Consider the following 15,277-nt stretch of genomic DNA (forward strand, 5'->3'; position numbering starts at 1 on the left):
ATACAAAAGTATATGTGGCAACCTCCCTACAACAGCCGTTTGGCGATTTTGGTGGTAATAATACTTGGATGAGATATTATGCCCACAAACATTGTCAGCAAGTTTGGTGAAGATCGGATGAAAACTGTTCGACTTAAAAGAGCGGACAAGGCTAAAGTCCCCATTTTTCGAGAAATTCAAGGACTATATAATCAAAGAGCGCCTGGTACAATTTGGCTGGTTATCGAAAATGGCCGAGATGTAATGCCCACAAACATTGTCAGCAAGTTTGGTGAAGATCCGACGAAAACTGAATTATAGAGCAGACATGTTTTGGATGCTGACCGCCCGCCCGCTGCCATTCATAATCTTCTCCATTTTGTTTCTTAATTTTTGTGTCTTATCGTATGTTTAACATGGGTCTGTTGAACCGTCCAAATACAGAAATTACAGGATTCTTTGTACGCGCGTGCGTCCAAATACAGAAAATACAGGATTTTGTACGTACGTGCATCCAAATATACCGTAATATATTGTACGGTCACGTGTTGCAAATGAACGTTCGCATTGGATAGATAAAATAGGTATAGAATAATATCGGATATTGTATCCGTTTCTTTTCGATTTCTGCGTACAAATGCCACTTAGTAAAGATATTTAACATGGGACTAAATTCGATGATGTCATTTCAGGTAGTTCAGATAAAACAAGAGACACTTCATTGACACAGTATGATTTACAACTGATTTAAACAATTTTCGTGATGATCGTCCCGATTTTTTCAATCGTCGCCTCAACAATGTGGCCTTTCTGAAAAATAAAAGATAAAGTACTTCTGAAAATGTTGGGTTTTTTTTCTAAAATATAAAGAAGATAATATAATATTGATCATATTTTCATATACAATGCCAAAGAAGTATAAAACACTTTTTTATAGCTCTTTGATCATGCAAAATAAAAGAATAAATAACGTAGTGTCTTCTTTTTTCCGTTCCGTATTTTACATTATTGAAAAACAGAATTAAACCAAGTTGATTACTATATTTGCTGTTGTTGTTTTACCGGTACTTAAAACTGGTGTAAAAGAAATCACCCTTCCAACTACGTTTTTACAGGAGATCTCTAATCTATAATCCTTGTTTTTTATGATCGGCACCTCCCGTGATACGATAAGCGGAGATAGCCGAACCGTAACCGTTGATAACGATCTAAAAAATATCCGATAGTGATCGATATTTAGCTAGACGGTCGAAGGGAGACAACAAGGTATAGCGTTGATCTCAATAAACAAGGAAAGATAATAGAATCGATTTTTGCCCAATTCTTCAGTATGTTTATAGTTTCGTCAGTGTATTGCAACGGACAGCAGTAAGTTACGCCAACAGAATACTCAAAACATAAACATGGAACATTTACTTTTTGGTTTACAATGAAATATTTATAGAAAATAAACCACTGTTTTCTTCGAAAATTTAGGAATATTTTCCTGTTACAACGTATCTTTATATTATACCAATCAATAGATCAAAATCTGACAAAACGAGTCATGTCTGCCGTTTCACCCAATTATATGTGACAAATGCTCTACTTAATTAAGGCCATAAAGATATAGCTGTTTTTTGTTTTGTTTTTGTTTTTTTGTTGTTGTTGTTTTTTTTTTAAGTCAGCTAGGAGGAATTTATTCTTTTTAAGTCGCGACCGCAAAACACTTGAAGATTCAAAAAGACAATAAACCTCTAGAGATTCTGGTGGTTTTCTACAGTATCCTACACCTGGAGCGGAACCCGTCAAAATCACATCTCCTGGTTTCAGTGTAATAAATCTGTAAATGAAAAATTGAGAAAACGTTCAAAAATTAATTATATCACATATACAATATATAAGATATACATATTCCGTCAGGTAAGCTATCAGACTACACATCTGGTAGTCTTGATGTATAGTTCCTCTATCTAAGTATAATAATAATTTGCATAGGCGTAGGAGCAGGGAATTGGGGATGCATGCAATGCATGCAATTTTGGGGGTGGGGGCCAGCATATGGTTTGGCCACCCAACTTTTTACTCTAAAAACTGTTTTTTTTTCTCAGAAAAAAAAGTAGATAAAGAGAAAAAATACAATCTGAGATGTACTGATATGGGTTTGATTTGATGTCTATTGTCACTGAAGGAGAAGAACCGTTTTGTTTTTGGTTGTACGAAAATTTTCAGGGAAAATCTGGGTAGGTTTAGCTGGCCGGCCCCTATTGCTCCCCCGCCCCTAACTTTGAATTTGCTCCTACGCAACTGAATTGTAACATTGTACAGTCTAACCTGTACTAACGGTCACCTCCGATCAGCGGTCACCTCCGTTCAGCGGCCATTTTATGACGCCCCCGACGGATCTTCCTCTATTTTATAACTTTTTTCAGCGGTCACCTGACGTCCGCGGCCAGCGGCCACCGAAATTGCCTCCCGACCGCCGTATCTGACCCCTTTCAACGGCCATTTTTCTTCCAAAACTAATTATTCTTAGGCAATAATCGCCGAAGATACCCGATTTTTAGTACTCATTTCTAGTCAAACATTTTGAAATCACAAAACGCACTACAAAGTTCTTGACCAGATACGGAGAAGTTTTATCATTATAGTTCATACATAATAGGAAACCGAGCGTGACCTTGACCTTTGAGCTGGCGTGCGACACATCGTCTCGTTATGAAGGGTTTTGTGCTCATTTTATGTAATTTTGAAATCCTAGCTTGCATAACCAAGCTATTTGCCGCACAAACTACTTTTTAACAATAGCTAAAGTCTAGTATTTACGGAAGAGCATTGGTGCCAGATGTATGTTATGTATTAACTCGAAATTTCTAAGTCGTTTCGAGTTAATATCTCGGAATTTCGAGTCAATAACTTGAAATTTCGAGTTATTAAGTCGAAATTTCGAGTTGCTATCTCGAAATTTCGAGTTACTAACTACAATAGTTTACGTTGGTGTATATAGGTCCTGGCCAAGATTAGGTACCTGGTGTATCTATCGGGTAGCCCTACAGGGTCATATGATTAAGATGTTCGGGCAGCGTTTGCTCATAAAAATTTGTCATTATTTAAACCATGTTTAAGTCTGGAAGGTTTCCGACCTAGTTTGAGCCCGTATGGCAAGGAAATATAAAAATACCGTACATGAACGTGTAGTAATGAGTCTGACCAAGATTGGGTACCTGAATAGATCTAAATTTTGAGGAGAGGTCATAGAAGATGACCGGGAAGTATTCAAACTTAAAATATTTCACTGTTTTGATCATATCTTACCACCTGAACATACTATACATTGTATATGTAAATGAAGGTATTTATCCTGGATACAGTTTGAAAACTGGAGTAGCTCCAGAGGCTATGGTAGGTCATACATTGATGTATGGTAGTATATGTTCAAGTCTCTACATGTTGAGTACAATATATGGAGGTGTAGATAGATGATTCCCCTTCGAAGTGTCAAAAGTCGTCCATTACATTTTTGGCCTCTGACAGACGGACAGACTTTCAGATTTTGCGGATAAAATGGCAAGATATAAAGTCGAAATTTCGTGTTATTAACTCGAAATTTCGTGTTATTAACTCGAAATTTCGAGCTACTTAACTCAAAATTTCGACTTATTTACTAGGAATTTATAATTAACTCGAAATTTCGACTTATTAACTCGAAATTTCGACTCAGTATCTCGAAATTCCGAGTTAAGTTACTGGTCAAAATTTCGAGTTAGTATCTCGAAATTTCGAGTTAATAAAAAAAAGCAACTGGCACTAATGCTCTTCCGTGGTACGTACGCATTCACCTTTTATCTGTCCATAAGGTAATAACACGTAATAGTGGCAAGTTATTTTAGAATCAAATGCCACAATACATTACAATGTTCGTGGCCAGATACGAACAACCGTAACAAGTCAACTAACCAGCCATGCCAGTGACCTTTCTGATGGCGACATGATTCTTGAACGCAACATGCAAGAATAGTCAACAAATTTGAATGGATTGAAATCAGTTTTAAAGACATATCGCACAGTTTTCTATATAATTATATATATAGGCAAAAATTTTCCTACGGACATAATTTCTTTAAATTTTGTGTACTGACTAAGAGTCAAGTTTAAAACGGAAACTTGTCTTAAAATCGTAGGTACCGGGACTTGATCTTGAATTATCTGCCCTTGAAAATCAGAAAATACTAAAAAAAATCCAATTTTCAAGGACAGATAATTCAATATCAAGGCAAGGAAACTGTGCATTTTAATTATATTTTTGTTTTAGACTTCATGTACAGTCAGTATACAAAGTTTGGAGAAATTTGGTCCATCGGAAAGACCAGGACTTTGTCATGTTCTTAGTTAAGGACATTCATAGTGCCACAGTGTCTATATTGACATGGGACAAACTTTTCTTACGGACAGAATTTCTTCTTTAAACTGTCTTTACTGACAGAGAATCAAATCAAAAACAGAAATATGAAATAAAACAAATCATAGGTACCCAGTCTTGGTCATGAATTACCTCGGAAAATACTGAAAAATCTATTTTAAAGGGCAGATAATTCAAGATCAAGCCCCGGTACCTATAATTTTTAATACATATTTCCGTTTTAAACTTGATTCTCAGTCACACAAAGTTTTAAAAAAATTCTGTCCGTAGAAAAATGTTTGCCTATATACATATAGAAAACTGTGCAATATGTCGTTAAAAATGTTCTTACTTCATATTGACGTGCAGTAGTGGATTATAGACACATGCAACCGGGAATGATCATTATTTTTGTACAAATTTGATCTTATTCCCCAGACAAGAAGAAGTAATTATAAGGTAACCATTTTGTTTAATATTATACAATATCTGTAAATTCCAAGGCTAAAACGAAGTTACAATTGTTATACTTTTATCATCAGTCTATTTAGATGAGGGGTATGTTAGACAATGTTACGAATAAATATGTATTTTCGACATAGGTTGTATATACAGAAACAAATTCTGCAGGGAATTACAGAAAAAAGAATGGAAAAGCTTATATGATATATTGGCAGGATTTTTTAAAAGTGGAATCATTACATCGATAACAACTATTAGTTATACAATGGTGACAGTAGTGTTGAGGAATATGTCGACTGTAGATTGATAATAATGATAAGTACATGAAATTATGTAAATGAAACGAGTGAGAAAAAGGTGTATTGAAAAAAAAAACAGTTGGTGGGATCAACACAATACATACTAATTGCAACGAATTTTGTAGTGAAGCGTCTATACAAAATAAAGAGAAGGGATATAAAATAAGAAAATCAACTAGTTTAATCATTCTTTTCTTGCTAGCATCATCATCATCCTCATCAACATCATCATTACCATCATCATCATCATCTTTTTCTTCTTCTTCACCATCTTCATCATCATCACTTGTGATAGGTTGAAGCATCAGACTAACCATTTTTCACATTTTCATCTTCATTACTACTCGCATTACAATCCCAATCATTATATTGTACTACGAATTTATCTTTTTCTTATAGATTTTTCATAAACTTGAAATATACATTTTCTTTGATCATCGCAGTTTTATATCTCTATTTACGTTTCATTCTTGCATACAACATATAATTACATATACATATAATTTGATATAAATAAAGATATAAAACTACGTTTTATTTAGACTTGTACATAGCACATCGTCATATACATATGAGCCGTGCCATGAGAAAACCAACATAGTGGGTTTGCGACCAGCATGGATCCAGACCAGCCTGCGCATCCGCGCAGTCTGTTCAGGCTCCATGCTGTTCGCTTTTAAAGCCTATTGAAATCGGAGAAGCTGTTAGCGAACAGCATGGATCCTGACCAGACTGCGCGGATGCTGGTCGCAAAGCCACTATGTTGGTTTTCCCATGGCACGGCTCATATATATAATATACAATGAAACATGTTATCACGTGTAAAAGTGTAAGTAAACATGATATTGAGGATGAATGATACATTCGATTTTATAACTGTTAAACATTTATGTCTGCCTCAGTGGTTGAGCGGTTATTCTCTGTATCTCCACTTACTATATATTTTGATTCCACATACTTATTTTTTTCTTTAATCTTTTACGGCTTTATATAGAAATTGGGATTTTTCTAATCTTAATCGTGCATACATGTAAAGTGCATTTAGTAACAAGAAAGGATGACAAAATAACGCACATTTTTCTTGAAAATCCGTTTTATTTTCATCACTATTTCATTACCGATTAATATGCTATTTCATCACTTTTTCACGTGCTCAGGTTTGGGCCAGAACAGCTAGACTTCTGCACGAGACATCTTTTGTTCAAAGAGGTCTTTCAGGAAAATATATATCCCTTTCTAACAAAGGAAGAGGTATGTAATGCTGTGTCCCATATGTGCGGTACCTGAAAACAGTCACAGTCCCTGTTCAGCACCGGCTTGTATGCTCTGATGTACACCGCATCTTTTACCCCCCTTTCAAACCAAGAGGGTTCCCGGTCAAGAATACGCACGGATTCCAAAAAGTTTCAAAGGGAAGCGTCATCATCCCATACATGAAAGGAAAAAGTGAACATCTAAAGAGAATATTCAATAAACACAACATAAATGTGTGTTTCAAACCACAGCGCACTCTTAGACAAATCCTTGTGAAACCAAAGGATAAAACAAGAAATCAGCGGCCCAATTTTCCATATAAAATGTGAAGGACATTAAAAGTTTCAATGTAACAAGGACTATATAGGTGAAAGGGAACGAACACTGAGAGAAAGATTCATAGAACATAGACGACCTAGTACTAGTAGTAGCGGGGTATCAAGCCACATACACCAGGACAGCCCAGGTCACGCTGTCTCATTGGAATCCTTGCCTATTCTTGACCGGGAACCCTCTTGGTTTGAAAGGGGGGTCAAGGAAGTGGTGTACATCAGAGCATACAAGCCGGCGCTGAACAGGGACGGAGGCCGTTTTCAGTTACCGAACATACTGGACACAGCATTAACATCGCTCACACCCTCGGGCGGTGTTAATTTTAATCCTCAGTCAATGTAAAGATTTTGCTGATGAAGTCCATAGTAGATGGATGGAAGCTCCCAAGGTTAGCTTTCAATAGATTTTTTGTGTGTGAAAGTAAAAAGATATAAACATTCTAATAATGACTGAAACCACACAGTTGAATTTTCATTCAAAAGTTCACATGTTTTAGATTTTGGGTTGAGATTTTATTTTTTGTAGTATTATTCCATATTTAATGTTATAAATATTTTATGTCATCTAGAATATATTTTTCTAAACATGATACTAAAGAGTAATATTTCAGGCGGAGTATCATGTGTTACGTACTTTATCTAGACTAGAACTGGCAACCAGGTAATAAAATTAATTTTTTGTTTTGACCGCACATGGCGACAATCATAAAAATAACACATACCATATAATTCAACGCACAAGAGAACGCAAATGGTAGAAAACCATCTTATTTAACGAGTAGGCTATAAGTTGTGAAAAGCAATCAACAGTCAACACAGTCAACACAGTTAATTCAATTTTTTGTCATGGTCTGTGTATACCCAAGTTGCAAATACGTTAAAACATACCAATCCCATTTGACGTATTAGTCACCTTAGTAATAAATTGCACGTAAGTTGTTGACAATATTGAAAACACAATAAAATCAAACGTACAGCTGTAACAGTGGCAAAATGGATATAAAATTATATCGCCATGATCCTTGTGTATTGATTCTTGTTGCGCATGCTTTGCATTACAAACTTATAATTTATTTCCTACTTTTCCATATTCTTCTTGTGTAATTTTTGGTAATGTTACAAACGATTTTGCCTAAAGACAGACATATGTCTACGAAACCCATTAAAATTGAAATTAACAAACGTTATAGATAGCATGTAGAACAATTCTCTATGTATTTTAGCTCGACTATTCGGAGAACGGGTAGAGCTTTTGCACGCTTTCGTTTGTCGGCGTCAGAGTCCCCGTCAGGACTTGGTTAATTGTTTGTATGGTATCTCTGTTACAATTCGTGAGAAACTTGGAAACTTCACACACTTGTTCACTGTTATAATCTTACTTGCATAACTCTGGTTTCATAACTCCTTTCCTTTTGCATATTTACTAAGTTAAATCCCTTCTTGATTTAGCAATATTTTTTTTTACTTTTTGTACGTAAGATGGTACCAAGGTAACAATTTGCGGTAAAATATTATTAATAAAACTTCACACACTTGTTTACTTTGATAATATGACATGTAATGCACAGGTTCCATAACTATAAGTTAGTGAAGTTTTTGTATGTAAGCCGGTATATGAGTAAAAATCTCATAATTTTACACACTGTGATGAACTGAGTTGCAATACACAGGCTACATAACTTTAATTTGCTTTGTCACAAAGTTGGTTTTCATACATTTTACTCTTTTGGTGACAAGACTTTTGGATAGTCGAGCGTGTCTGTCCTCTGACAGCTCTTGTTATGTATAATACCATGATGTTCACATCCAAACATTCATTGCAATAAGAGGTTTAGTGTAGTGGTGCTGTGTTCTGAGAACGTTGTCGTGTTTATTACTTGTTATTCTCCGAGCCCACAGGCGCGAAGTATTTGTGATGGCCTTTTTTACTGCTTTGTAAAGTTAATTCATGCTAATTTTTAAACCCATTTTATTGTGTTTCTTTTATTGGATTGTATTGTATATAAGTACGTTTGGTACTGCTACTTCTGTATAAGCATTTGTTAGGGATAGTTATACATTTGTTGTTGTGTATCGTGTTGTTATTATGTCGTTATTTCTATGTATTACGTTTATAACTCGCTCTGAAATTCCTTAAAGGTACAAAGCTCTGTCATGTTATCTAGGCTATGCCCATTCCTCTTTCGGTTATCATCACCAAACTTATTACACAGTCCGTACGTCTGGGGTAAACAGTGTCTTATATTTTTAGTTTTATACTTTGATTTAGTTTTAGTTTTATACTTTATTTTTCTTAAGTTAAAACTATTTATGTCTTTAATGTTTGATATACCTAATTACAGTCGAACTTTGTACAAATGTCACCTAACATTTAGGCAAAAACTGGCCTTTGAACCAAGGTGACTTTTTAAAGTATCTTTGCTCTATTGTCTCAATGTAGGTTTCTTACCTTACTTTTAGCAATATAAGAACAATGGTCTTTCTTGAGAGGTAGCTGATTGCACAACATTGACTGTTTGGCCTTCCAAAGTACCAGTTGATCAGTATATTACTGCATATAGTGGTAAAGGTGTTTATAGTAGTGAACTGTTTATATTCATTGCTGCGTATTCAGAAGCTATTCTCTTAATGAGGAGGTGAAGAAAACAACAACAACAACAACAACAGTACCCTCTAAGTTAATGTGCCAACGTAATCATCAACATACAACACTTGGGTTATATTTTCCTGGCTCCTCTTAAACTGTGAATGTCACGCCCATAGGCGGGATAAAATGTTGTTCGTTGTGTTTCATTCATTATACATCTTAGTCATTCCTCATAATTTCATAATTTAACTTGAAAGTATTATATAGAGCCCACATTCCTGATTAGACATTTATCTGAATAATGGTCTTGATAACATCTGAGTTAAGTTTGTGTAAGTCTGATTTTAAGCACAACCTTATGTATGCAATACATTTCATTCCATATAACGAAACTTAGAGGTCATTTTCGCATATGATTCATGATCAGTCATTTAATACAAAGAATAAAAGTCCTGCTCACACTACAAAGGCAATGTTTTTTTCTCCAATTTTCATGAAACCCCATCAGACTGTCTGTTTGCCTTGGGTCTATAACAAAGACACCAGTATCATTAAATCATCTCCCGTTCTACCAGTACTACGTACACTGCTTTGGCGTGGAGTTTCATTAAATGCTGCATCTTGTACCAACGTTTGTACTTGTTGCATATATTGTCACCCCGCTATTGACCCCAATTAAAGCTTGCATATCTGCAGTTATAATAGATAGTACTTTCGCTAAAATATCCAAACACCGGTTATCTATAGCAATCAGCGAGGTTGTACGCATTTTGAGTTATATCCAATCGTTATTACACGTGAAATGTATATACGTCTAATAAGGGATCCGTTCAAAAAGGTACCTCCAGTTTTTGGTCAAAATAGAGTTTGGACCTTTGTGGCATAAAAAAGAACATTTTCCTACCTGATTACACTTACACGCGCCGCCCCCCCCCCCCCCCCCCCCCCCCACTCCCCCACCCCAAAGCAGCATGATCTTCTGTTTAAGAGTAAAAATGGTAAATATTGGGTCTAACTTCACAATGATTTGACATCAGAGAGTTCAGGGCTTTGACGGCTGTTTCGGATAATAAAAAGAACACAGGCCTAATATAATTGCACTAAATCAATATTTTTAAAAGTCATCAGGTATGTGAAATTAATATATTTCATTGATTTATTTAGGCAAAATGAGGCGCAGATCATGGTTTAAATGCAACAATGGTCCTAACTCCTTGGACTTAGAACCCTTGTTGCACAACTCCATTGACTTAGAACCCTTGTTGCACAACTCCTTGGACTTAGAACCCTTGTTGCACAACTCCTTGGACTTAGAACCCTTGTTGCACAACTCCTTGGACTTAGAACCCTTGTTGCACAACTCCATTGACTTAGAACGCTTATTGCAAAATCAAAATCGACAGAAACAACATTTTTTTGTTATAAAAATGATATTAATTGCGCAAAATACACGAAACTTGGTAATATGACTGTTTAAATAGTATACAATCTATAGCTGTAATTATTTTGGAAAATATCACACTTACCAAAATTTTACCAAACTGAGTTTTTCCAGTTTTAGCAAATGGAGATAGGTACCTTTTTGCACGGACTCCTACCTATGTAAAGACCAATATGGATTAAACTGGTATCAGAATACAAACATTAAGTAATTATGTCCCATTACAAGTGGTATTCAATATATTCTGTTATTTATGCACTTCCTAGGAAATAACACTAAAAAGTGCATTTGAATGCATTTCAGTATATACGAATACGCGAAATAAATGTTACGTCCAATAAGAATTACCAACGATAAAGATAAGCGGCGGTTTCATACTAGAACTTGTTGTAGTGCCAATAGATCCAAGCTGCGATAAGGAACTGCATATATAGAAATACGGTATAAAGGAAGACATGCTTTAATAAAATGTACACCTAAAGGAGGTTTCCTTTTGGCTAAGAAATTTAACGTTAAATTTACATGAAAGAGAAGTTATTAATTATTTGGGTGGCCTGGTGGTTTAGTGGTAACACGCTTGACAATCAATTCAGAAGTCCAGGATTTCCTATCCTGGTCCAAGCACTGGGAATTTCTGAGATGCTCTCGAGTGTCGCCAACCTAACTAAGAGGCAATGGAGGTTCTGGTTCTCCCCAGGAAAGACGGCTTCGCGTCTTGTGGTGCTATACACCAAGTACGTTAAAGAACCAAACTGTCTATCCTATCCGCAAAGAGCTAGGCTAAATTAGCCGTTCAGGCTTGTATTTAAAGGATTTCTCACCCTCTCTCTCTCTCTCTCTCTCCTCTGGGGGCTTTGTCTCACTCTCTACTTCTGGTCAGACCGCTCTGTGTCTGTACTAGTATAGGATGAATTTAACGTCATAAGTGGCTGCCTTTGTGCTATGTAAAGCGTTTCTGCACGTTTTTATCATGATAAGGATGCTGTATAAATCCATTATAATATATAAGCATTAATGATGTTTACAAATACAATTGAAAGAGATTTATCCTGAATTATAGTACTTTTGTCTTGTAATTACAAATGTACATTCAAATTTAGCAGACGGCAACATTTCTGGAATGCTTAGTTTTTTGTGAAGGCCGAGGTAAACGTATTACTGTAGTGTCAACATCCCATCCTCTGACAAATACAAAAAAAAAATGCATAATGTATGCTTCAATTTAATATATAATTCTTAAATCGATCACTTTAGATTATATATATAATACTAGATTTATATAGCGCCCTTTTCATGATAAACACGTTCAAAGGCGCTTTAAATATAGCAACTGCAGCCACACAGGCCGCGAGATCATCCTCTACTGGTACAGACACAGAGCGATCTGACCAGAGGGACAGAGCGAGACAAAGCCCCAAAAACAGACAGAGAGAACTTTTCAAATACAGACGTAGATGAATTACAAGTGTATAATTGTACCTGATATAGCATGTCTTCTATACAATGTAACCATAGTTACAGGTAGTAATGCCTCGTAGTGTATTTATTCAGAAGCAGAAAATGATAGTCGCATACAATATTTCAAACTTTGCAGATAACTGATCATCTCTGTAACACTATATGATGACGTATTTTATTTCAAAAGAATGTTGAAAATTTTGTTTTTCCGTCGTTTTATTGTAACTGGAATTACTACAGTGTTTCGTTAAATCACATTCGGACAACACGAAGGTTAGAAAACCAGAAAATGAAGAACCACTGTTACTGGAACACCTTTATGATAATTATTATATTCTAAGACAGATAGTATATAAAAGTATATAAAGTAGACAATAGACAATAAAATGTGCAGATTTCATGTGGTCCTACTCGAAATAATGTTGAACTCACTGTTTTTATGTGCTTTAGTTATTCCTGGATTTGCCGTAGGATTGAACAAAGCTGCACATTCTGACGTGACCAGTCGGAAATTAGAGATGATTATGAAACAAGCAGAACTGTGTTCATACATATCTCTTTGTACGAAGTCAAACAGTTCTGTTTATAGAAAACCCAAGTACGGAACTCGGGTACCGTGTTGTCAAGAGTGCTCGTGTGATAACACATGCAAGACACATGGTACATGCTGCCCGGACGCCGAAATTACGGAATCACATACGCATTTACTTACTGTACAGAAACCGTCTTCAAATCGGACTAGGGAAAGAAAAGTTTGTATAAAGATAAAGTTTGGGAACCTGATTAACACCTATGGGTATATGATGATTGGTTCCTGTCCGGATACTTTTAAAGATGACGTTATCAGATTTAACTGCGAATCAAATTTTGAATTTTCAAGTACAGTATCATTGCTCAATCATATACCAGTTTCTGATACTGTTACAGGACTGACATATAAGAATCATTACTGCGAACTGTGCAACAGAGGCCCGAAAAGTGTGTCTGTAGTATGGGATGTGTGGTTAGAATGCGGAGCGACGCGGTTCCTATTTCCGTATTACTTGGTGCGTGACCCATTTGAACTTGCTGCAGAAACTATTTCAGTAAAGAAACGAGCATGCAATATCGCCTTTCACTTGAATATGGCAAAGAACAACTTCACGGAACTTCAGTCTTGTGAAGTAGACAACATCATCGACACTTGTAATAAGGAATATCATGGCAGTGAAACTGAAAAGTTTTGTATGGGTTACTCATGGCCAATTAAAGTAATGACAGGCGTCAGAACGTACAAGAATTATCATTGCATGGTATGTAATGGACAGAAGTTTCAAGAGCGCTGCTTTAGTCCTATAAAGGTAAATTTCGCAGTTTCGCTTAATATGAACTCTGCTAAGATAGAACAGATTGATTCAACAGACAGTGACGCAAATACGATATCTGAACAGGTTTTCAAGGATCAGATAATTGGACGATTCTTTCCGAACGAAGCAGGCAATGTTCATTGCCCTAAAGGGTTTATTTATGACAGCAATAAGGTACGTCTTAATCGGACAAAATATGTGGGTATACGTATAATTTGACCTTGATTGAGTGTATTTGGTTATGTTTATTTTATTCAAGCAATCATTTTACAAAACAAATTGATATATAAAAAAGCACAAAGAAACATACACTGGCTAGCGTCCTACAATCGGACACTTTGGGCATATTTTTCACGATAAATCGGGAGATAGATCTATCTTGTGGTTGAAATTTCACGTGGACAAAGCTAGGTTCTCTTCCCAAGACATTTTTGAGGCCCGAACGAAGGGCCACCAAATCACGTTGTTTTAAGGTCAAACAGTACCATGTTTATGGACAGTGAGTTGTCACCTTATTGATTTTGAATTTACGTTCAACAATAAATAGAAACTTTATTTTCAACCAAGGGAAAGTAGTTGTACAGTGTCTGAGTCATTGAATTACCTCTATCGAATCGATTATTTGATTGTATTTCTTTCGACTAAGATATATGTTTTAGGGTGTATTAAAAACATACACTATATTATCAAAGCTGTATTTCCTCGGTTTAAGTGTTTTCTAAACGTCTCGTCTGCTTACCTCAAATTTGCATGGGACCTTTAGATTTAATGGCGGGACTCTACGGAAATACTGCGCATGCGCACTGCGCCACTTCCGACTCTCCCTAACACGTAAACATGCTTAGTGAGTGCAGACGAAATGAAATATAGCATTTCTTGTAAAATACATAAATGTAACTGTTGTATCTTCCCTGTGTTGTTGAAAATCAAGCGTTCATTTGATCGTATTCAGATAAGAAGGTAAAATCCGAAATAAAGCGTTTACGGGACTGTCCGGTTTGGTGGTCGTTCGGATTTGGTGGTTGCCAGCCAGTATGGAGTTCATTATCGATTATCAAAACATGCCAGATTATGCAATAGTTAAACATATTTCTGTATTACAATTTAAACAGGTTAACTACATCGGCAATTACTAATGAAATAAGCTTTATGAAATGCAGAATCCGACAAGAGACAATATGATATTAAGGTAATATCATTTCGAGTCTGAAATCTTGTAGTTGCTGATTATTGCATATGCCACAAGATTTAAGTACATTGTAGACATCCGTCTATAAATTATCTGTTTTTGGACATTCTGCAAACACATGTTACTAAGTTTCCACTTGATTGATTACAAATAAAACATAAAAACGTTTACCATTCTAAAGATAATTAAATATCCACTTGTTTATCTCTACGATTACGAATTTTTGTTTGATTTTAATCCAAAACTCTGAAAGTATTTCAAGCGCTTTCTCAATGTTTCTTTCCCAGAATAAAGTAGTATCGTCTGCTAACTGCGAAATGTTTACTGATTTTTTTCATATTTCTGAATTTACTGTTATGCCTGCAATATCATTCAAGTTCCTAAATATTGAAAGCCATTACTTCTGCGACCAATATAATGAGAGTGACCTAAATTGGACAACATTGTCATATACCTTGCCATGATTTAAGCTTTTGAATGCGGGGCTTGCTATTAAAATCAAGTGTTTTATTACACTGAATAAAAGTCGATATGAAACCAAAAGTACGATAA

General features: G+C 35.6%; 1 protein-coding gene across 1 annotated transcript in view; it reads right to left on the reverse strand.

Moving 5' to 3' along the window:
* Positions 1–422: 422 nt before the first annotated feature.
* LOC128559444 (fumarylacetoacetate hydrolase domain-containing protein 2-like) overlaps positions 423–15,277 on the reverse strand; it is a 48,809-nt gene continuing 33,954 nt past the window's right edge. Inside the window, exons 6-7 of the mRNA XM_053551116.1 lie at positions 1,714–1,801; positions 423–789 (exon numbers count right to left, since the gene is read on the reverse strand). Of these exons, the coding sequence (XP_053407091.1) occupies positions 727–789; positions 1,714–1,801 (151 nt within the window). The 3' untranslated portion in view covers positions 423–726. The remainder of the gene's footprint in view (positions 790–1,713; positions 1,802–15,277) is intronic.

This window comes from Mercenaria mercenaria, chromosome 9 (assembly GCF_021730395.1).
Source record: "Mercenaria mercenaria strain notata chromosome 9, MADL_Memer_1, whole genome shotgun sequence".
In the NCBI taxonomy this organism is placed as follows: Eukaryota; Metazoa; Mollusca; class Bivalvia; order Venerida; family Veneridae; genus Mercenaria; species Mercenaria mercenaria.